Source organism: Panthera onca, chromosome F1 (genome assembly GCF_046562875.1).
Source record: "Panthera onca isolate mPanOnc1 chromosome F1, mPanOnc1 haplotype 2, whole genome shotgun sequence".
NCBI lineage: Eukaryota > Metazoa > Chordata > Mammalia > Carnivora > Felidae > Panthera > Panthera onca.
Genome location: NC_138355.1, coordinates 71,261,041 through 71,284,121, shown reverse-complemented (window position 1 = coordinate 71,284,121; position 23,081 = coordinate 71,261,041). Strand labels below are relative to the sequence as shown.

Sequence of the window (23,081 nt, the reverse complement as noted above, 5' to 3'; positions counted from 1 at the left end):
CCTCATCCTAGCCATTTTAGGGTGTGCAGTTCGTTAGTGCAGACTAAGCTGTTTGGGGTCGTTATTTCTGAACCATTTCTAGTCTTTTGCATGCTTCAGTCTGTTAGTGCCGGTGCCTGCTGCTCTCACAACTGTGACTTGCAGGTGTGGTGGGCTGATGCCCATCTCCTCCCTCCACTTCCTCAGAATCGTTCTGGCTGCCCTTGACCTCTAGAATCCGTGCGTCCAGTCCAAAACGTTCCTCTTGGTATTTTTATTAGGGTCACGTGGAATCTGGAGATGGGTGTAGGGAGCACTGCCATTCACGATGCCGAGTCCTCCTGTCTCAGCGCATGGCGGGGCTGGGGGGCCAGGGTCCTTCCTGGCTTTGCGGCTGCCTGCTGCCGGTTCGGAACCGCCTCCTTCTTGGGGACGCGGGGCAAGCTGGACCGATCGCTGTGGCTCACGGGTGCGTGTGCGTGCAGGCGTGTGTGTGCGTGCAGGTGCGTGGTGCGTGTGCGCGCCCGCGTGGGGAGGGGCTGTAGGCCCGGGCTCAGGCAGCGGTGGGACCTTGGGAGCTGACTTGGGGCCTTCATTAAAATGTGCGTGGCCGTGCCTCACGCACAGACCAGTGTGCTCAGCGTAAACCTGCAGCTTGGGGAATTGTCACAGATGGCGTGCCCCTGCGGTTGCCCCTCAGACGAGGAGCAGACACGACCAGGCCCCCCCCTCCCCCACCATGCTGTGGCGCCTCAAACCGTTAGTTCCACAGGGCGGTGGGCAGCGTTTGGGGGCGCCTGGTGGTGCCCTCCGCGAGCCGGCCGAGTTCGGAGACAGGACTGGCTGTGCTCCGGGCCGGCGAGGGGTGGACACGACTGGGGGGGCGGAGGGCAGGGTCCAGTCCCCCCCATGCTGCCGCCCGTGGGCACCTGGCCCCCGTTGGCCTGAGGGGCGGCCCTTCCGTATCTTTTCCTCTAATTGGGTGCTAATCTCTCAGAGGTGACCGGGCCAGACCTGGGCAGGGCCAGCACATTCCCTCCGAGGCCGCCGGGGCAGGGTCCTGGGCTTGTCTCTGGAGGACTTGGTCCGGGTGCTGGTCCGCGGGCCAGGCATCCAGCAGCACCTTTGTGTGGGTCCTGAGGAGCCTCCTCTCCCCGCGCAGGGCGTGGTCACCGTGCGGAGCCAAGGTACACACGGCTCTGCCAGATACAAGGCAAATACAAGCAGGTACAGCACCACAAACGAGAGAGGAGGGGTGCGGCCGCGGGCAGGGGAAGAGACGGGGTTGGGGGCTGAGCTAGAGAAGGTGGCTGGCCTCTCCCTGCGTCCCGGGGAGTTTAGGCCTGTGAGTGGGTGCCCTGTGAGAGCAGGAGTGTGTGTGCGTGTGTGCGTGTGTGTGTGTGCGTGGAGGGTCTCACAAGCTGCTGCCCCGGGGGACAGTCAGGGTGCTTGGCCCCTGACTCCTGTAAGAGCCCTGGACCTACTGCTCCGGTGGGGGGCTCTGCCGAGGGGGCCTGCTGCCCTCAGGTCCCTCACACCCAGGGCTCCCCTCCACCAGCCTCCGTGATGGGTGGAAAGGCACGGGAAGAGTGGGGAGAGACGGTTGGCAGGCAGCCCGGAGAAGGGGGAGCCGGGGGGAGCCCAGAGAGGCCCCCGCCCGGGGGAGAGAGACGCGTGGCCAGATACCTGGAGCCGATGCAGACTACTGCCCTTGATAGCTGTGCGAGTTGGGCAAGTTCCTGAACTCCCCTGAACTTGTGTCACCTCAGCCGTGATATGGGACGGGCTTTGCCTTCCCAGCGAGGTGATCGCGAGGAGCAGCGGGCTCGTGGGCGAGCCGCTGAGCTCACGATCGGTGGTGAGCGGTACGATTGTCACGTGGAGAGCAGGACGTGTGTTCCAGCTGGTAGACGGAGAGCGCTGGGGACGTCCTCTGGGCTCCCCGGGACTGAATCCCGCTTCTGGACACAGGTACCCACGTTCCTCTGGAGACTTCGCAGCAGCCACTCCCTTCCAGTTCAAGGCCGTTATTGCCGAGAAGGGACCTGGTTTCTCCGTGACCCCTTCTGAGACCCTGGGCCTCGGCAGCCGGAGAGGCTGGAGTCCGTCCTGTGGTGCCAGCCGGCTGGTCAGCCAGACCCGAGTCCCTGCTCAGAAAGCGGGGGTGGGATTCGCAGGCGTGCACTAAGCCTGGGTCCTCCGCGGCCGTGCGCTGGGGAGCCGGTTCACTGGTTCACCGCTTGCATAAGTGGGGCGGGGAAGCGAGCCTGTTTTTGCTGGCAAGAGCGGCCGCGAGCTGCAACAGAGTTGAGAAATTTATCTCCGTGGGCATGTTTTTCTGATTATTGACATTTGCAAGTTTACTTGAGGAGGGAAAAAAAAGTAGAAAAACAGCAAAGCTGTTTCGGTTTCTGGCACCTGACCTTAGGTCTGGAATGGGGCTCCTCCCCGCTTCCCGGAGCTGTGCCGTAGAGCCCCCCACCCCCAAGGGGGCTCCAGTGCCCCGGGGAGTGGGCTTGCGTGGGGCTATAGGGCCTCAGCTCTCTTCCTCTTGAGGAAGGGGAGGCAGGGAGGCTGTGGACCCCCTCCCTTAGGGCTTCGCGGGGGGAAGACAAGCATTTGTCTCAGGGCACAGGGGTCCGGCTACATCCCTGTCCAAAGCAAAGTCATCAAGTATTAAATAATAAATCTGTCAATTGTGTGTTTTCAAGCTGAGACAGATAATAGACGTGCTTCCTGACCTCCCAGAGCTGACGACCCCACGTGGCAAGATGCCAGAGGCAGGAGTGGGGGCAGTAGAGAGGGACCTTCAGACTTCACAGACAGAGACTGGGGCTTGGCCGGGGCCTGTGAATCGTTGATGAGACCGGGGATGGGCTCGGGCCTCCTGTCCCCTCCACGCCGGGCTGCCCCTGTCGGCCCACAAGTGCCTGGCATTCGGGGAGGAGATGTTGGAGCTTGTTTTCGGGAGCGGATACTCTTCAGATATTGGGCCCCGGTGACGTCTTGCGGCCTCTGTGGGACCCTTTCCTTCACAGGAAGCTGGGGAGCAGGGTGCCGTTGTGCGTCTGACACTAGCTGTGGGAAGAAGGAAGAAAGCTCCCGGCCCTGGACTGCCCGCCTCCCCTCCCCTGACTCTATGGCACGTCCTGGTGGAGCCGGAGGGGACGGGGGGACAGCTGGTTTGTTCTCCAGGTGATTGGAGGATACACAGAAGGAAAGATAGGGCTGGCTCCCGTCAGGGGCTGGGGCTGGAGTCTCCCGCTCTCCTGGCTTCTGTCTCGGCCCCTGAGGACCCCCGCTGCTGCCCTCTGTGGCCTTTCTGTTTGGTGCCTTTTCCAGCTGTTGCGTCCTGATGGGATGCCCCTCCCTGCGGCTCCACTGGTCAGATGGTCAGACCCCCCCCCCCCCCCCACTCAGTGTCCCCTCCCTGGATCCCTCCACACATCCTGATGTTTATGTCAGGGCGGCCTGTATTACAGGCCGTTGTAGGTTCCCTGCAGGGTTTTGTGTGGGGTTCGAGGATGGCAGTGTGGACAAAGAGGAGGCTTGGTGCATAGTAGGTGTTTGCTGTTAGTGCTCCCTGAGCACTTGTGACCTGGCACAGGACGGGCACAACCATCCTGAGTTCTTCAGGAGGGCGGGCCCTGGCCCCACACAGCTGGCAGGTGCTACAGGGGTGCTGCCTGTTCAGTGTCGGTGCGCAGGGTCAGCTCCGCCTGGCGCCCCATCGCCGGGGGGCGGGGGGAGCGACTGAACAAGAAGGGACTCTCGGGGGCACTCTGCTCACCTGCTGTGTCTCTTTCCTTTGGCCCTTCCCTCTCAGGGAGACTTGCTTTGGGAGGGGGGGTTCCTGGCTGCTTCAGGGAGCAGACAAACAGAGGCACGCGGGGAGGGACCATGACCTTGAGTGGCCCAGGGGTTGGGGCCAGCGGGGCTGAGGGCCCCAGGGCAGTGAGGGAGCACTGGGCCCGAGGGCGGGGGAATGCACTCTCCCCCACCTGAAGGAGCCTACTGTCACCCTTTCCTGTCCCCTGTCCCCTTGTTCTCTGCCCCACCTTCCCTCCTCCTGAGGCTGAATGACTTGGACAGACCCAGGCTATGTAGCTTCTTTGTCTTAAGTACCTGTACACGTTCATTCTGAGAGTGACGCGGCTCGTAGAAAATCCCCAAAGTAGAGGAAGACGGGAGGAGATCACTCTAGTCTCAGCCTCTGGAGGGCTGGGCGGACGTGGCAGGAGGCCAGGGGCCCCGAGGCTCCCGCTCGGCCACGCGGTGCCACGGCCCGGCTCAGAGCCTCGTCAGGCGTGGGGCTGAGTGGGGGGCTGGGTTGGCTTCAGCATGTTTGTTTCCTGTTGGTCTTTCTTGTCTGTCTGTCTGTCCAGTGCGTACTGCTTTCAGAAGCACAGTTAACACAGTGCTGTTCACAGGTTTTGCAAGAAATGTACCTTGCACAGTTTTTTTTCAGTAGGCTCTGCCCAGCGTGGGGCTTGAACCCATGACCTTGAGATCAAGAGTCGCAGGCTGTACCTACTGAGCCAGCCACGTGCCCCTAGAAGAGACATCTTTTGAAGAAGGACTGGAACAAGCAATAGTTGCCAATAGCTGGTTTATAATTAATCACCCTCATTAAAAAAAAAAAAAAAAAAACAGTGACTCAGTTTTAAAGATTCAGAAAACCATTACTCAAGCTCCTTGTCAGAGGGAGGCCCTCATGCTGCTCCCAGAGCTCTGTTTTTGTGGACGAGAAGAAAAGCCTATTTATTTGCTATTTCTCTGAGCTTGCCAGTGCTTTGCCATTGTTAGAGCGAGCGGGGAAGGAACAGCCCGTCGTTCAGGCTGGTCCCACACGCGGCAGGAGCTTCCGTGGGCGGGGTGGGGGGAGGTGACCCCCAGAGCCGGCAAGTGCAGAAGGGGGCTCCCTCCGGCTCCACAGCGTCTCCTGGTTGTGCCAGGCTCCCCGCTGCCCAGCATGGGGCTTCCCGGGGCACGGTGGGAACGCAGCACGGGGTGGGGGGGGGTGCTTTCTGTGTGGAGCCCCTGTGCCCGAGGGTGCCTCGCAGGCACCCTACATTAAGCGTTTACTAAGCACCTACCAAGTTCTTTGATGAGTGCTAGCGGGAGCTCACTGTCTCGCAGTCATGGTTGGGGATGGGGACAGTGTCCTGTGAAGGTGCCAGTGAAAGCGTGAGCCCCTGACCTCCACCTGGACCCGCATGCGGCCTCCCGTCTGTAGGGTGCTGTAAGCACCACGCACACCAGCAGGCAGTCCGCGTGGCAGGGTCTCGTCCTCCTTCCCACGGTGCTGGCGATTTGTGCGTGAGCTTGACGTCCGTGTGAAGTTTTATCCCTAGAGCCGCGTTGTCGGTGGAAAACGGAAAAGTAGAACTGGATGTGGTGATCAAAAGTGTCGAGTGGTAAAAAGAAAATCTTAAAAATAAAAAAAATGAACTTGGCTGCCTGGTTGGAGCATGTGACCCTTGATCTCAGGGCCATGAGTTCAAGCCCCACTTTGGTGTAGAGATTACTTAAAAATGAAGTAAGTCTTAAAAAAAAAAGTGTTGGGTGGGTCTGGTCTTCTAAGCATAACCTCATTCGGGCGCACGTGCAAGTCATCATGTGGACCGGACATGCCCATCAGGGGACCTTCGGCTTAAACACACTGGACTGTGTGTTCAGTCCTGAAGCAAAAGGACACGTGTGACACGTCCGAGTACCTCTCGGGGGGAGTCTTGGGCAAATGACCCAGCGCTGCACGTGAGAAAGTCGAGAGCCACGCTGCGACATAGAAAACCCTGGAAAGGACCCGCCGCCCTCAGTGTGGGATGGGAGATAGCGTGAGGGAGACAGCAGCCGGGGGGCCTAGTCCAGCTGGGGGCTGAGGGACGGCCTCAGGGAGGGGATAGTCAGGCTGAGACCTGACACAGGAAGTCGCGTGGGGAGTGGGGGGGTGGGGGACCAGGAGGCAGAAGTCCCTGTGCGCCTCACGCTGGGGACTCACGCGGGGACAACACCAAGCCTCGATGGGTTTTCTAATCGAAGGAGTTGGGGGCCGGGGCGGCTTCGGGGGTGGGGGGGTGGGAGGCCGTTGCCCTAATTGGGCCGAGGTAGCTGTGGCCCGGGGGGCCGGCCGGCGGGCGGTCTCAACAGGTGGGCAGTTCTGACTCCTGTGGCTTCTCGTGTCAGAAGCAGAGTCCTTCCTGGTTGCTGTGGGCTTACGGGGTGTCCTCTATGTGCCCAGAGGTGCTGAGTGATGTGGTGACCGCCCGGCCTGGGGCCAACGTGACCCTGACCTGCCCGGGCGAGGAGACTGGAGACAGTGCCACGGTTCACTGGCTGCTGAGGAATCGGGTCCCAGGCTCACAGCAGGAACGCGGTGCTGACGTGGGAGGGAGGCTTCTTCTGAGGTCGGTGCAGCTCAGCGACTCTGGAAACTACTCCTGTTACCGCGACGGCCGCCTGGCTGGAACTGTGCCTTTGCTGGTGGAAGGTCAGTTGTGTGCTCAGAGCGCCCCGGCTGTCCCTTTCGACTGCTGTTATTTCTTTGGCCCGACACCTACAGGGGAAGACCCGCTGACATCTGCCAGCACTGAGACTGGAGGAGGCTCCTCGTAGGTGGGGGCGCGTGGCTGACAGGGACCCCACCCTGCTGCCCGAGGCCGAGACCTGGTTGACAGCTCCTCCTTCACGGCTTAACCTCTGTCCCCTCCGTGTCCTCGCTGGCAAATGTGGTTAATTTTTTAAATTTTTTTAATGTTTTTTATTTATTTGAGAGAGAGAGAGAGAGAGAGAGAGGCAGAGAGAGAGAGAGAGAGAGAGAGACAGACTCCAAAGCAGGCTCCAGGCTCCAGGCTGTCAGCACAGAGCCCGACGTGGGGCTCGAACCCACAAACCGTGAGATCATGACCTGAGCTGAAGTCAGACGCTCAACCAACTGAGCCACTCAGGCGCCCCTTTTTAATTTTTTTTTTTAATATTTATTTATTTTTGGGAGAGAGAGAGAGAGAATGAGCGAGGGAGAAGCAGAGAGAGAGGGAGACACAGAATCCGAAGCAGGCTCCAGGCTCTGAGCTGTCAGCACAGAGCCCGACGCGGGGCTCGAAGTCACAAACGGCGAGATCCAAGGTCATAACCTGAGCTGAAGTCAGACACTTCACCCGACTGAGCCACCCGGGCGCCCCAAATGTGGTTAATTTTTTACTTGCTTGGAGTTGTTGCAGAGATTGAATGAGTGAGTGTATGGGGGGGGCTGTTTGGCCTCAGGGCCGTGCCCCCCTCACACTGGCCACCCTTTCCCTCCAGCCCCTCCCGAGGAGCCCCAGATCACCTGCTTCCGGAAGAGCCCCCTCAGCAAGGTGGCCTGTGAGTGGGGTCCTCGGAGCCCCCCCTCCGGGACGACCAGGGCCACGCTTCTGGTGAGGAAGTTGTGAGTATCTGGGTCGGGGTGTGTGTCTGCATCCTCATTGCGCCCCCCCCCCCCCCCAGCAGCCCCGCGGGGGGCACTGGCGGCCAGCAGTTCCCAGACACCGATGCCGTCAATGCAAAGTCATCCTTTGGGTGGGGAGGAGGGAGCGGGGACTGGCCGGGGCGGGGCCACGCCACCAGCGGGGGTCATTTTCCTTGTTTAGCAGACGGAGGAGCTGAGTTGAGAGACTGATTAACTTGTTTGAGGCCATCTTGCTGGTAGTTGCTCTCCTAGGAATCACATCCCAGCCTGTCTGGTTTTATTCAAAATGCCAGATCTTGGGCGTTGCCCCCAGGGAGAGATGTCCCAATGCCAGGAGAGCTCCTTATCGGCTCCGGCTCCTTATCCGCCTTGACTGGGAGCCTTTATCAGGCTCCTTCCACTAGAAAGGCCTGGAGAGGAGCAGGCTGGGGCCTGGGGGAGCGGGGCTGGGGCAGGAGGTGGAAGATGACCCTCTGGGTAGTCCCTCTCGGTCCCAGAGCCTCAGCCCTTGCTCCGGGCGTTTGCAAGGGAGTCTGAGCTGAGTTTTCAGAGCGTCAGGAAACCCAAGCAGTGACTGCACCGGGGGACCGGTCTCTGCCGGGTCTGTCTGCAGAGTGTCGCGTGCTAATATTAATGCTTCGGGCTCCACGTAGAGCTGTGTAGATGCCTGTCTGCAGAGGCACCGCCGCCCATGGGGAGAATCGGGACCATCTGGAACCTACAGCCGGGTCGTTCGGGTGACAGTTTGGGGCCTGGCAGGTGTTTGTGCGCAGCCTGCTCTGGGCAGAGGACTGACCCAGGTGACGCTTGAGCTGCCGGACTTTGTGTGGGGGCTCATGCTTCCCTCCAGCAGCTGCTGGCACCTGGGCCCCCTCCTGAATTGACCGAGGCGGGGGGGAGCCGCCACAGGGCCCTGCGCCTGGGGGGATCACACGGGCCCCTGGGAAGAGGCACGTGCACGTGGGGACACCCTCACCCCCTGTTCTGTCTCCCCGGTCCTTCCCTCGAGCGCTGGGTGAGGTCAGCAAGAGCCTTGGGCTAGGCGCTTACTAGAGCCCCACCCCCCCACCCCCCCCACCCCCCCACCCCCCCACCCCCACCCCGGATGGAGGTAGGATGGTGTTGGAGGGAAAGAGGCGATGACTCCCACTGGGAACGCAGGAGCAGGTTTCCCAGAAGGAGAGAATTTGCCCTGGGCCCGGGGTCTAAACCTGAATCAGCAGTGATCTGTCCCCCTGAGGCAGGGCGAGTGGCTGCTGGGGCCTTGCATGCCCACACATGTCGTAAGTGGGGAAGTCTCAGGCCTCCGAGCCAGGTAGGCCCCAATCTGACTCACCTCGAATATGTGAATATTTCGTCAGCCTGCCAGAAACTCTCTCCCTCCTCGTGATGGTGATAGTGATCGTGATCGGGCCTGGCCTTGATCCCTGCACTGACCTGACTTTGAAGGCTGTCCTGGTCCCCTGAGGGGAGGGGGAGGGGGGGAAGGGTCAAGAGCACTCGGCCTGCAGGAGGCGGTGTGTCCGGCTGCCCACCCCCCTCCCAGAAGGGACAGGAGCTGGTGGTGAGGCTGCGTGTCCTGTGTGCAGCGGGACCAGCCCCATGGGACACTCGGAGGAGCCGTGCCAGTACTTTCCGGGGCCGCAGACCTTCTCCTGCCAGTTGGCAGTCCCCGAGGGGGACAACTCCTTGTACGTGGTGTCCCTGTGCGTCAGCAACGCTGCTGGGAGCAAGTCCAGCCATCCCCAAACGTTTGAGGGCTACGGAATCCGTGAGTAGGCTCTTTGGGACCCCCGCCCTCAGCTGCCTCTGTCCCCTCTGACCGAGGGCCCCTCGAGACTTCGTGGGGGGCAGGGAGGGGCTGGCTGTGGGGTCTGCTGAGCTGGTGCCTCTGGGCCCTTACTTGCCAGAGGGGAAGGGGGCTGGGGGAGGGGGGAGGGAGAGGGGGCTGGGCTGGGGTCCTGCCCGCTCCCCGGCTCGGCTCGAGCGTGCCTGCTCTTTCCCCACAGTGCAGCCTGACCCGCCTGTCAATGTCACCGTCACTGCTGTGCCCGGAAACCCCCGCTGGCTCAGGGTCACCTGGCGGGACCCCCCGTCCTGGAACTCCTACTTCTACAGGCTGCAGTTTGAGCTCCGATACCGGGCGGAGCGGTCGAAGACGTTCACAACGTGGATGGTAAGTTCTCCTTCGACTTCTGGACGGAGAAGGGCGCTGGGTCCTCGGGGGCAGTGGGAAGGTTCTGGAAAGAATAACGCGGCTCCGGGTCCTGCTTTGTGAGTCGCCGCCCGAGTGGCTGTGGGTGAGTCCCCGAACCGTTCTGAGCCTCCGTCGTCCCGTCTGTCAGGCAGGAATGATGGCACGGGGCCCTCCTCTTCGAGGCTCTGTGTGGGAGGATGAGTGTGACCCGGGGAGGCAGGTGTGCCGCGGGTGTGACAGGCGGGCTTCTGTGGGCGCGACATACAGCTTCCGCCTGCAGGGGCGGGGGGCCCGGCCCACTCTGGGCCGCAGGGGTGACGGTGCGGCCAAGTGGCTCACGGGGCCCGAGATGGTGCAGCTGGGGCGCGGGGCGCCGAGGGCACGCTGTCCCCGGGGAGCCGCCGACCCGAGCCCCCTCCCCCCACCCCAGGTCAAGGAGCTCCAGCATCACTGCATCATCCACGACGCCTGGAGAGGCGCGAGGCACAGGGTGCAGGTCCGGGCCCGGGAGGAGTTTGGGCACGGCTCCTGGAGCGCGTGGAGCCCGGAGGCCGCGGGTGCCCCGTGGACAGGTACCGAGTGGGGTTTGGGCGGGTACCCCGGTCTTAGCAAAGTCAGCCCAAAACCAGGGCTGAAACAGCAGCGCCTTCAGAGAGAGGCCAGCCCGGCCTCTCCTGTGCTGCCTGTGGGTCCCTGGCGACGCGTGCTGCTGTCCTGCGGCCACTGGGACGCGAGCGGTGCCGGGGGAGGGGGGGGATCGCTCCACAGCTGGGGCGCCTCGGAGAATCTGTAGCTGTATTTAGTGAACCACAGTTACTAATATTTCCTAGTTTTAAAAAGATGTTAAAGGCAGGGGCGCCTGGGTGGCTCAGTCAGTTGAGCGACCGACTTCGGCCCAGGTCGTGATCTCGCGGTCCGTGGGTTCGAGCCCCGCGTCGGGCTGTGTGCTGACAGCTCAGAGCCTGGAGCCCGTTTCAGATTCTGTGCCTCCCTCTCTCTCCGCCCCTCCCCAGCTCATGCTTTGTCTCTCTCCCTCCCTCTTAAAAATAAACCAACATTAGGGGGCACCTGGGTGGCTCAGTCGGTTAAGTGTCCCACTTCGGCTCAGGTCATGACCTCACAGTTTGTGGGTTTGAGCCCCGCGTCGGGCTCTGTGCTGACAGCCCAGAGCCTGGAGCCCGTTTCAGATTCTGTGCCTCCCTCTCTTGGACCCTCCCCATTCATGCTCTGTCTCCCTCTCTCTCAAAAATAAATAAACGTTGGGGCGCCTGGGTGGCTTGGTCAGTTAAGCGTCTGACTTCGGCTCAGGTCATGATCTCACGGTCCATGAGTTCGAGCCCCGCGTCGGGCTCTGTGCTGACGGCTCAGAGCCTGGAGCCTGCTTCCGATTCTGTGTCTCCCTCTCTCTCTGACCCTCCCCCATTCATGCTCTGTCTCTCTTTGTCTCAAAAATAAATAAACGTTAAAAAAAAAAAAAAATTAAAAAAAAAAAAAGAAAATAAAATAAATAAACGTTAAAAAAAAAATAAACAAACATTAAAAAAAAAGATGTTACAGGTAAAAATAATTGCCTTTGGGGAATGATTGAAATTACTGTGGTTGTGATAGAACATGAAAAATTCTGCAAAAATATGAGAAAAATTATCATCAGTATTTTTGCCACCTAGAGAAAACCAGTGAGAGAGAACATTTTCATAGGTTTCTTTCCTTTCCTTAAATATGTGTGTGAGTGGGGGGGAGAATACTGTGAGCATTCTCACATTAAATACTTTTGGAAATGTATTGTGTGGTAACTGCATGGTTAATGTTTTTTTAAGTGTTTATTTCTTTTGAGAGAGAGAGAGAGTCGGGGACAAGCAGAGAGAGGGAGACACAGACTCGGAAGCAGGCTCCACACTATCAGTACAGAGCAGGACGTGGGGCTGGAACTCATGACACTGGGATCACGACCTGAGCCGAGATCAAGAGTTGGACGCTCAACCACCGGGCCACCCAGGTGCCCCCAGTGTCTTGTCTTTACTTCCGAAATTTTCATCAAGTTAGTACGCTCTCACGGCGAAGAAGCAAACCAGGCTTCTGGGAACAGTGGCCCGTGTCCCCCACTTGCCATCTCCAGTCCTGCTTTTGCAGAGGAAGCTGCTTGGCCTGATGCTCCTCGTTCTGCTGGTGCCTCCCGAACTCCGAGCAGCAGGCCAACACAGCGGCCTTGCCTTTTTCCTGAGGAAACGATTTGAGATGTCTTGAGACATCTTGATTCCTTGCTGTGAACGGTTAGGATTCAGCAGACCCAGAGCCAGCGCAGGAACTTCTCAGATCGCAGTGCGTGGAGAGGCTGTCCAGCCTCTGGTTGAATGCTTCCAGAGGTGGAGAGCTCACTACCCACTGCAGCAGCCCACTCCATTGTTTGCAGTGTTTCCATTATAGAACGGCTTCCACACGGGCTTCAGGCTGAGCTCTCGTTACCCCAGAAGCACCATCGAAACAAATGAGTTGTTCTTAAATGCCAGGCAAGTAAAACAAAAAAGGGAAGACATGTGGATAAAGAGGAAAAGGTAGAAATGAGGGGAAAAAAGCGATTGCCCAGCCCCACCTGGCTGGCACGTCCTCGCACTGCAGCCCCGGGGGGAAGGCTCGCACACAGAGGTTGGTGTTCTTCCCCCGGAAGAGACGCGGCGTTCCCCCTTCCCCCCTGCTTTGCCACATGAGGCCCGTGCCTCTCGTGTCCCGGGGGAGCCGGACGAGTTGCCGTGGGCTCTTCCTAGTTGGATGCGCTTAACGTCCGGTGCAGGCTCAGATCTTCGCCGGCCCTTTTCCCGTCACCCGTCCGTCAGGGGCAGCAGGCAGGTTTCTGCCGGACCCTCTTCCCAAAGCCTATTTCCCGCAAGGACTCGGGTGGGGAGGGAGGCCCGAGCCCTCTCTCTTACTTAGGGGGACCGTTTAAATCCATGGGGACGTCCCTCAGGCTAGATTGTGGTGACCTGTCCATGGTTCGGTTTGTACACACTTGGAGCCCAAACACGCTCCTCTTCTGACTGCTGAACCTGACCGGGGCCCCGGAGCCTTTGCGAGGGGAGAGAGCTGCGCGCAGCCTCGTGTGCGGGAAATGCTTTGGGCGCACACCTCTTCGCTCAACCCCTGGATCCAGATGGTCGCAAACGGCTCCAAGAGATTGCTTCGTTGGAAAGTTCTTTCTCTTTAGAAATGCTTAATCGTGGTGCAATTTGTACACATAACTTAAAATTTACATGGTAACCGTTTGTAAGTGTATTAAAATGAAAGTACGTCCCCACGTCCACACCGCTGTGCGGCTGCCACGCCATCCGTGTCCCAGAACTCTTCATCCTGCGAAACTGAAACCCTGTCCCCGTTAAACAGCGCCCCCGCCCCCGCCCCTGGTGTCGCCGTCGCCTCTGTGCGTTTCGCTGCTGCCGGGCCTCATATAAGTGGACACCCCGCGGCTGTCCCCGTGACTGGCCTGTTGCCGTAGCGTCGAGTTCATCTGTGTAACACGTGTCAGAATCTCCTTCCTGTTTGAGGCTGAATAATATTCCATCGTGTGAAGACACCACGTCTTGCATAACTGCTCCTCTGTGGTCGGGCCCTTGGGTTCCTTCCACCTTATCTCTGTTGTGAAAAATGCTGCTGTGAACACGATGTGTATGTATCTGTTCGGTCCCCTGCTTCCCGTTCTGTTGAGTACAGACCCAGAAGTGGAATTGCTGAATCACATAGTAGCTCTATTTTTAATTCTTTGAGGAACTATCGGGCTGTTTTCCACAGTGGCTGCACCATTTTACATTCTTCTCTCTTTTTTTTTTAATTTTTTTTTTTAACGTTTATTTATTTTTGAGACAGAGAGAGACAGAGCATGAACAGGGGAGGGGCAGAGAGAGAGGGAAACACAGAATCTGAAACAGGCTCCAGGCTCTGAGCTGTCAGCACAGAGCCTGACGCGGGGCTCGAACTCACGGACTTCGAGATCGTGACCTGAGCCGAAGTCGGCCACTTAACCGACTGAGCCACCCAGGCGCCCCAGCATTCTTCTTTCTTTAAGTTTATTTTGAGAGAGAGCGTGTGTGCAGGTGCAAGCAGCGGAGGGGCAGACGGGGAGAGAGAGAATCCCACGCAGGCTCCACACTGTCAGTGCAGAGCCCGACACGGGGCTCGAACCCACAAACCGTGAGATCGTGGCCTGAGCCGAAATCAAGAGTCAGACGCTCAACTGCTCACCTAAGCCACCCAGGCGCCCCCGCACCGTTTTGCGTTCTTATCAGCAACGAACAGGGTTCCAGTTTCTTCACATCCTCATGATACTTGTTATTTTCTGGTTTTGTTTGTTTGTTTGTTTTGAGACTCGCCGTCCCACTGCCGTGAGGCAGTACTGTGGTTTTGATTTGCTTTTCCGTAATGATTAGTGGTGTTGAGCAACTTTCTGTGTGCTTCTGGCCACGGGTGCATCTTCTTTGGAGGAGTGTCTGTTCAAGAAGAAAGTTCTTCCTCGTGTCAACCCAGCACTGCCCCCCGGGGTAACCCGAGCCCGTCGGCTGGTCTGCTCTGTGGGCCTCCGGCCCCGCATCCGCCTGCCTTTCTCTTTCCAGGCTGTGGTGCAGCCGGCCCGACCCGCGGGGCTCCCCGTCTGGCTGCCTTTTCCTGCACCGGGTCTCACTGGCGGATGTCCCTCTTTAAATGACTGACCCCATCCCCACAGAGGCAGCGCCAGCCCTGAGGACAGCCTCTGACGTTTTCGCTGTCGTTCCTGTGGCTGGAGCGAGTGTGGGGCTCACACACCGCGCCTGGCTGCTTCTCGCATCAGCCTCGGAAGCGCGGAGACCCCGTCCTGTGCGTGTGTGGTTTCGGGGGGTCTCCAGAGCCCCAGCGGTAAAGATGCCGAGAGACAGCCAGCTGGTCCCCCGCTGTGGAGGGCAGAGCCAGGGGGTTTGGGCTGGACACCAGGGAGCGCCGTGGGCGTGAGGGTTAGCGCCCCACCGCCAGCACAGTCCCAGGGCTGTTGGGCTTGTCTGTGCCCTGGCATCAGGGCGCTCCCCAAGCGCAGGACCCCCGCGTGCAGGCCGCGCCTGCCCCCTGGCCTCGGCCTGGGGGTGCTGACCTCTGGGGGACGCGGGGGTCGTGGGGAGCACGGCGGAGCGCGGAGTCAGGGCTGGTGACCCGTCAGAGCCTCGGCCGGGCCGTGTGGAAAGTGGGGACGCTGTGGTGCGTCTCGTTCCCTTCGGGGAGTCGTCTGTAAAACGAGCTGCAGCCTGTTTTCCGAAATGCTCCTGGTGACGTACTTTCTGCCAGTCCGTCCCGGCTTCCGGTGCCGTCACACCCGCGTGGGTCGGGGAGCCAACGCGTGCACCCGGCGTGTCCTCTGTGCGCGTGGGTCCCGGCTGCCCTGCTCGGTGCTCTGTGCCCGGGTCCCGCAGGGCAGGCGGGTGTCGATGAGCACGCCCAGTGTCGCTTTGCCTGTCTGCTCATGGCCGGGCACGTACTGTCTCCTGTCCCGGCGTGTCGGAGCCTGGAGGTCCGGTGGCTGTCTTGTGCGGCCGCCAGGCCGGCCGGGACCGAGAGCCCTGGTGAAAGTCTGCACGAGGCCGGAGAGGAGACGTCCTTCCGCACACGGGGCGTTGTGGGGCCGTGGCCCAGACAGAGCCGGGGAAGCTTCACGGGGGTGGGGGGAGGGGTTGTGTCGTGTCCTGGAGGGTGTGTGGGACTGTCCCCACAGAGAAGGGGACAGCAGGCCGGCCGTGCAGCGAGCAGAAGGTCCAGCACCTGCACAAGGTGGCTTGGGATGAGGCAGGTGCCGGAAGGCCTGTTCCAGGCAGGGGGGGCTGGTGCAGGGTGGAGAGGGCCCGTGCGGCTTGGATCCCCCCCACCCCCCCGAGCTGCTCCGGGAGGCCAAGTGTCCCCTGACAACTCTCGCAGGCGGCGGTCAGCCCCTCTCGAGCGGGAGGCCGCCCTCCAGGCCCCTCCTCCCGCGGCCCCGACAGGGTGGCATCGAGCGAGCCCCTTTGCAGAGCGAGTGTGGGGCGGGGGCCTGGGCAGCCCTTCGGACCCGCTCCCCCAGCATGCTCCCCACGTGCGGCCTGGCCCCGGGCGGGTGCCGGGGCTTGCGGGCACAGGAGCCCTTGGGGTGTCCCGAGGCCGGAGCTGGGGGCCTCCCCGAGCCCAGGTGGGAACGGCCGGGGTTCAGGAGCCCGTCGGGCACAGGTTTCTGCAGAGGCTGTGCCCCGAGGGGCCTCCCAGGGCGGCCGCCAGCTGACCCCCACGCCTGGCCGCTCACTCGCCTCCCCGGTCCAGCGGCCCCAGGCACCTGCACACGTGTGTCCCACCACCCGGGGGGGCCGCACCGGTGAGCCCTGCCTGCACGCTGCCCGGTGCACTCACTCCTGCGCGCTGGGCCTCCACCGGCTGTGACATTTCTGAAGAGAGCTTTAGGGCCATATAAGGTTGCCAACTTTTAGAGGTTCATTCATTTTTGAGAGAGACAGAGACAGAGACAGAGTGTGAGCAGGGGAGGGGCAGAGAGAGGGGGAGACACAGAATCCGAACCAGGCTCCGGGCTCTGAGCCGTCAGCACAGAGCCTGATGCGGGGCTTGAACCCACAAACTGCGAGATCATGACCTGAGCTGAAGTTGGATACTCAACTGACTGAGCCCCCCAGGCGCCCTGTGGTTGCCAACTTTTAATTTTGCTCAGTAAGGATGCGAATAGTTAAGTAAAATGTAGCTGTTGCCATATTGCCATTTTCCATCGTGTCATAAAGAAGGGGTGAGACGCTTCGGCAGCCAAGCTGCTCCCCCGAGGTTTTCTCCTGTGGCCTCAGACTAGGGGGCTCTCTGCAGACCACCCAGGGGTGCTTGGGGCCCGGCCGCAGGGGACTGTCAGCGCCTCCGTGAGGGCTTTGGTGTTTGCACCACGGGAGGAGCAGTGATTGACTTTCTGGTTGGTGGTTTGTGGCCTGTGTAGGCAGGTGGGAAGCAGGGACTGAGCCCAGAGTGGGTGGCCCTGCAGACAGCTGTCCCCTGGCCCCCTTCCTGCGGGCGTCTGGCTCTGTGGTTCCTCCCCCTGTCCCTGTCCCCTCACCTCTCTGCAACCTCGGCCTCCTTTTTTCTTTTTCCGCTTTTTATTCTTGGCCCACTTGTTTCGCTCTCTGTACTCCTACCCCTGAGCCCTGCCCTTAACTGGTCATAATATGCGATTTAAAAATATTTTCTTAGAAAAAAATGTATGTTCTCTGCACCTCCCCGGTTTTATTGAGATATAATTGACATATCATGTCGTATTAGTTTCAGATGTCCAACTTAATGACTTGGTATTTGTATATGTTGCTGAATGACGATCACACTGTCTGTCCGTCATCACACATAATTACAGACAGTCTGTTTCTTGTGATGGGAACTTCTAAGATCCAGTCTCGGCAACTTTCAAATAAGCAATGTGGGCACTGTTCACTGTGGTCGCTGTACTGTGCGTCACATCCCCAGGACTTGTTATGATTTTGTAAAAAATTTTTACAAAGTTTCTTTATTTATTTTGAGAGAGTGCACGGGAGGGACGGAGAGAGAGAATCCCAAGCAGGCTCTGAGCTGCCAGCACACAGCCTGATGTGGGGCTCGAACTCACGAACTGAGAGATCTGAGAGATCTGAGCTGAAATCAAGAGTTGGACGCTTAACCCACTGAGCCAGCCAGGCAACCCCCGCCCCCAGGACTTGTTACGTTCTTTGTTCCCAATCTTGAGGCCAGTTTTTATTTATTTATCTATCTATCTATCTATTTATTTATTTTAATGTTTATTCATTTTTGAGAGAGAGTGTGTGAGCAGGGGAGGGGCAGAGACAGAAGGAGACACAGAATCCGAAGCGGGCTCCAGGTTCTGAGCGGTCAGCACAGAGCCCGACGCGGGGCTCGAACCCACAAACTGCGAGATCATGACCTGAGCTGAAGTTGGATACTCAACTGACTGAGCCCCCCAGGCACCCCAGGTCCGTTTTAAAACAAATACCGTGCACCAGGCTGGGGTACTTCCCGCGCATGTGATCTCAGGTGATCTGTCCCGGAGGAAGCTGTCCGCCTTGCTCAGAAATGAGGAGACGGTGTCTAAGAGAGGTTATCCTGGACTTCTCTGTCCCGAAACCCGAGCAGACAGACTCAGACCAACCCTCAAGTTCACGGAAAGAAGTTTCTTGTTTTAAGAACTCGTGTGAAAAAAACGCCTGAAACTCGTGTGTGGTCTCTGTTAGTTCACTGATTTTGTGACGAATGTGAAAGGGCCTCCTGTCGTCTCGGAAATCGTCACACGAGGAAAACCCGCAGTGGCAACACGCTTCATGTTTCAAGTAGTCTTCTTCCTAAGTGCTTCTCCGTAATCGAAATTTTACTAACTACACGGTTCTTGAGAAAAAATGTGTTAAATACTAGGTTCACAGAGATGAGCAAGATACAGTCTCTGAATCTGAGAAATGTTCAATCTAGAGATGGTTTTAAAATAAAGAAAAAAAGTGCGTTCTTAGAGCCAGAAAGATTGGTCACTCACTTCTTACAAAACTGGGCAAGTTGTTGGACGTCCCTGTGGCTGTTTCCCCGTCTGTAGAATGGGGGTGAGTGACGGGACTGTGACAGAGTGACCGAGTGCTGTCCCGAAGCCTGGACTTGTGAAGTCATGTGAAGTAGGAGGCTGGCACGTGGTAGGTGCTCCGTAAATGCAGGCTCTCGTTACCGCCACGGCACGTCCGGGGCCGCGGGGACACGAGGGACATGAGGGACACGGGGATATGGAGCTGCGGGGACACGGGGACACGGGGACACGGGTGTGTGTTCCTTCTCTCGCCCAACTCGCCGGCCGGGGGGAGACGTTAGGAAATAGAAATGCTTTTGCCTAAACAGGAAAGCACAATGCGCTCCCTGACGTGGGCGACGTCTCTCTGAGCCTCAGTGTCTTTGTAAACCTGAGCTCACGGTGCCTGCCTCCTGGGGACGCTGAGTGTAAAACGGGACAGAACTGCAGGCGCCTGGACCCCTCGGGGCTGGTGCGTCGTGGCCGTCCACAAAGGCTGGTCCCGGCAGCGTTCGTGGTACTTTCCTGGCGGTCTTGGCCTGACTGCCCTTGAGCCCCGGTGTGTCCGTCTGTAAAGTGGAAATGGTTTTTATTCAGAACAATGCAAAAGACTTTACCTTCTCTCTCTGGGGACAGAATGGTCTGAATCAGGGCCCCATGGTCATCAAGGTCACCTAAGACTTTTAAAAAGTCTCGTTATGTGAGACTTAATTTTAAGGTATTTTGTTAATAATGTTTATTTATTTTGAGAGAGAGAGAGAAAGAGAAAACGAGCTGGGAAGGGGCAGAGAGAGAGGGAGAGAGAGAATCCCGAGAGGGCTCCGTGCTGTCAGCACAGAGCCTGACGAGGGGCTTGAACTCGGGACCCTGAGATCACGACCCGAGTCGAAGCCAAGAGTCGGATGCTTCACCGACCGAGCCACCCGGGCGCGCCTGTAGAGCCTTTAAAACCCCTGATATCTGGGTCCCAGCCCCGAGGTTCTGAGGCCACAGACCAAGGATGGGATCTAAAGAGCCACGCAGGAAGGGAACGTGGCTGGGCTTGGGAAGCCCTGGATCGAGTGACCGTCTGTGGTCAGCTGTATGTCCCGACAGGGCTGCCCCGACTCCTGGTTTTAGCTCTCGTCGGTGCCCCGTGCCCTGTGCTCGGCCGGCCGACACCCGCTGTGCAGCTGCATGTTTTCCGCTGGGCACTGGCTCCTCCCCGTCTTCCCCAGGCTGATCTCGGGCTGACTGGCTGTGTGATCTTGGACTGGCTGCTTTCCCTCTCTGGGCTCTGTTTCCTCTGCACAATGGGATGGTGAACATGCTCTGGTGTCCCCTCCAGGGCTGCTGCTGTGTGTTTCCTGCCCTCCTGGGGACAGCACTGTCCTGCTGGACATTCCCTCCTGAGCAGAAGCGTGGTCACCTTCTCTGTCCCCTTATCCTACTCCTGGTTCAGGTTAGGCTCCGTATCTTTGTGTAAACTGTTTCCATAGTGTTTTTAACTTCTCAACGGAAAAATGATGGGCTGGAAAGAAAATATTTAAACCCCAGAGCATTCCACCCGTGGCCTGTCACAGTTCAGGCCCTGGTCCCTCGGGCCCACGCTTGCCGCAAGGCCTGTCCTCATGTTGGTGCTCTTGCTTTGATGCCTGGCCTCCTGTGGCGGGGTGGGGGGGGCGGGGTTCTGCAGAAATACTGTTCCCAGGAAGGGGGGCCTCCTGTGTGCCTGGACCGTGTCCCTTACTGGGCAAAGCCTACCAAACCCACCCGGGTGGATGAGAACTTAACTATTTTTTATTGTGAAAGGTGAATAGAAGAAAATTAAAATGTTGGGGTGCCTGGGGGGCTCAGGTCATGATCTCACGGTTTTTGGGTTCGAGCCCCATATCTGGCTCTGTGCTGACAGCACAGAGCCTGGAGCCTCCTTTGGATCCTCTGTCTCTCTCTCTGCCCCTCCCCCACTCACGCTTTGTCTCTCTCTCAAAAATAAACATTTAAAAAATTAAAAAAGGGGCGCCTGGGTGGCTCAGTCGGTTAAGCGTCCGACTTCGGCTCAGGTCACGATCTTGCGGTCCGCGGGTTCGTGCCCCGCGTCGGGCTCTGGGCTGATGGCTCAGAGCCTGGAGCCTGCTTCTGATTCTGTGTTTCCCTCTCTCTCTGCCCCTCCCCCGTTCATGCTGTGTCTCTCTGTCTGAAAAATAAATAAACGTTAAAAAAAAAATTAAAAAAAAAAATTAAAAAAAAAAATTTTAATGTCAATAGTGCTTCCATCCAGTGACTTGTTCTGTTTGTTTGTTCCCTGTGTGTAAATATATATGTATGTATATAATGTATAATAAACAGTGATATAAATCTCTTTCTTCCCATCCAAGTACTAACTAGGCCCAACCCTGCTTAGCGTCCGAGATCAGATGAGATCGGGCGTGTTCAGGGTGTTATGACCGTGGACTAAATCTCTTTCTTTAGGGACTTTACATCAGACCGTATGAGCCTCCCTTGTCTTGTATTTTTCGTATAACTATATTCTCAACATTTTTCTCCTTTATTTTTATTTCTTTTATTTTTTTAATTTTTTTTTTTTTAACGTTTATTTATTTTTGAGACAGAGACAGAACATGAACAGGGGAGGGGCAGAGAGAGAGGGAGACACAGAATCTGAAACAGGCTCCAGGCTCTGAGCTGTCAGCACAGAGCCCGACGCAGGGCTCGAACTCACGGACCGCGAGATCATGACCTGAGCCGAAGTTGGCCGTCCAACCGACTGAGCCACCCAGGGGCCCCTCTCCTTTATTTTTAAAGACTGTTGCAACCTATGGCTATCTCCTAACTTATGTAACTATTTAATTTATGTAACGAATTTAATTATATATTTATATATAGTTTTGTATGCAATATTTATATATACTTACATAACTAATTGTCTAGGGCTGGCTACCAGCTTATTCTAGCGTAACGTTCTTTTCGCCAACACGGCAACGAGCTTACTCTGGGAGAGTTCGGGGTCTGTCCATCATTAATTGTGACTCTTCCGCCCGCAGAACCCAGGAGCCCCCCAGCCAAGACGGAGGCTCCCCCCTCCACGCAGGTGAGTGGCCAGGACAGCAGCACCTGGGCTGGGGATTGTGGGCTGGCACCGGACGGAACTCGGTTCGGATCCCAGCCCTGCCACTTACTGGAAATGTGGCCACGGGCCAGTCACGTGCTCTCTTCGAGCCTCTGTACGACGGGGTCAGGGCAGTTCGGTTGTCCCAGGACAGTCGCGGCCACGGTGGTCTGTGGAGTTGGCTGGCCGGGCTCGAAGAAGGCCCTGTGCCTCGTGGCTGAGGTCTCGTCTCTGATCTGAGAGACGCCACTGAGCTCGGAATCAAATTCGGTGCATCTGAGCCTTTCCCCTGTGGCTCCCGGTGTCATAATTTTCTGGAAAGAGGATTACCTCTGAAGCTGCTTAACAAATCTTTGGGTAATCCAATTTCCCACCCAGCTGCCTGTCCTGTGGTCCTTAATCCCCTGAGGGCCAGCTAAACTGGGAGGCTCAGCCCCTCCTGGAGCCAGCAGCCCAGGGAAGGAGCCCCGGCCTCGCACCTCATATGTGGCCGATGCAGGGCTTCCCAGGCACCGGCGGAAGAGGCTCCGGGTACAGCCTGTGCCGTGTGGCCAGGTGCGGGGTGGGCGCTGGCTGAGGGCCAGCCCAGATGTGCTCGGTGTCGAGCCCTGTACCCGCAGTCTTGTTTGATCCTGTCGTTAGCCGGGGTTCAGAGCTAAGGCGGTGGTGCCCGCGAGGGAGGAAAACAGATACCCACGCGGGTTACAGGATCTGTCCAAGGTCACAGAGCTGGTAAGTGGGGGGTCCAGGATTCTGGCCCGCGGTTTTCCCAGGAGATGGGGGCACCCGCACCCTGGCATGGGACGTGGGGGACAGTGCTGCTGTAGCCTGTCCGGGGAGCCTCTCCTTTGGGAGAGGTGCCGTGCCCCAAGCCCTGGTGGAGAGGCAGCCGGGAAGGAGTCCTGCCTCGAGCTGGCGAGGTATAGATACAAATAACACAAATGACGGTGCAGACGTCGAGAGGCACAGGTCAGGAGTGGAGAGGTCCCTGAGACAGAGGGAAGGATGCCATGGATGGACCATAGAGGGTTGAGGAGGAGGTCTGAGCTGGTCCCAGATGATGGCGGAATCTGCAGAAACGCGCTTACAGGGGGGATCTCTGTTTTAGGCACCGACTACTGATGGAGACGATGAAAATGATCTCTTGAAAGATTCTGCAAATGCAACCAGCCTCCCAGGTAAGGACTGGGTGTATTCACACTCCGGTGATATCAGGGGCACAGGGACTTCTCTGCATCACGTCCGTTCTTATTCGGAAGTGTTGGCAGAAGGCCAGTGTGCTGAAGGGGAGGAGCTGTGACAGAGACGCTACTTTGCAGGCCCCCGTCTGAGGCCGTTGGCTGACGTACGGTGAGGGAACCATAGGGAGAATGGCACAGATCAGTGAAATATGCCCCAGCTCGCCTAGAACACAAACAAAAGGGTTGGAGTCTGACGCGGAATGCAGGCTGGCGGAACTCTCTGGGAGCCTGGATTTCAGTGCTCCGCTCCCGTGTACCTGCAAGAGCAGGAAAGCTCACCAGCGTCAGGAAGGACCCGGGTCCGCCATACGTGTGGGCTCCCGGAGCGCAGGCTGGGGCCTCGGCACGGCTCCCGGCTCTCTGTGGAAGCCCTCACCCCACCGGATGCTGGCTGCCCAGGCCCCATCCCGGTTGCAGGCCCCGCTACAATGCACCTGGGAAGGACCTGCCGACTACCTGGGCCTGAGTTCTGCACAGCTGGGGGCTCGGGGGGACCGAAGCCACCCCACCCTCCCGGGGTCAGGCTCCGATGGAGGAAAGCAGGGAGTGCGATGGAGAGCGGCGTGGAGACG

General features: G+C 58.4%; 1 protein-coding gene across 3 annotated transcripts in view; it reads left to right on the top strand.

Moving 5' to 3' along the window:
- IL6R (interleukin 6 receptor) overlaps window positions 1-23,081 on the top strand; it is a 43,081-nt gene that overhangs the window by 8,021 nt on the left and 11,979 nt on the right. For all 3 annotated transcript variants that reach the window (XM_060644781.3, XM_081791993.1, XM_078441340.2), the window contains exons 2-8: window positions 6,221-6,469; window positions 7,282-7,405; window positions 9,016-9,197; window positions 9,436-9,602; window positions 10,054-10,195; window positions 21,204-21,250; window positions 22,377-22,446. In XM_060644781.3, coding sequence (XP_060500764.1) covers window positions 6,221-6,469; window positions 7,282-7,405; window positions 9,016-9,197; window positions 9,436-9,602; window positions 10,054-10,195; window positions 21,204-21,250; window positions 22,377-22,446 — 981 coding nt within the window. The remainder of the gene's footprint in view (window positions 1-6,220; window positions 6,470-7,281; window positions 7,406-9,015; window positions 9,198-9,435; window positions 9,603-10,053; window positions 10,196-21,203; window positions 21,251-22,376; window positions 22,447-23,081) is intronic.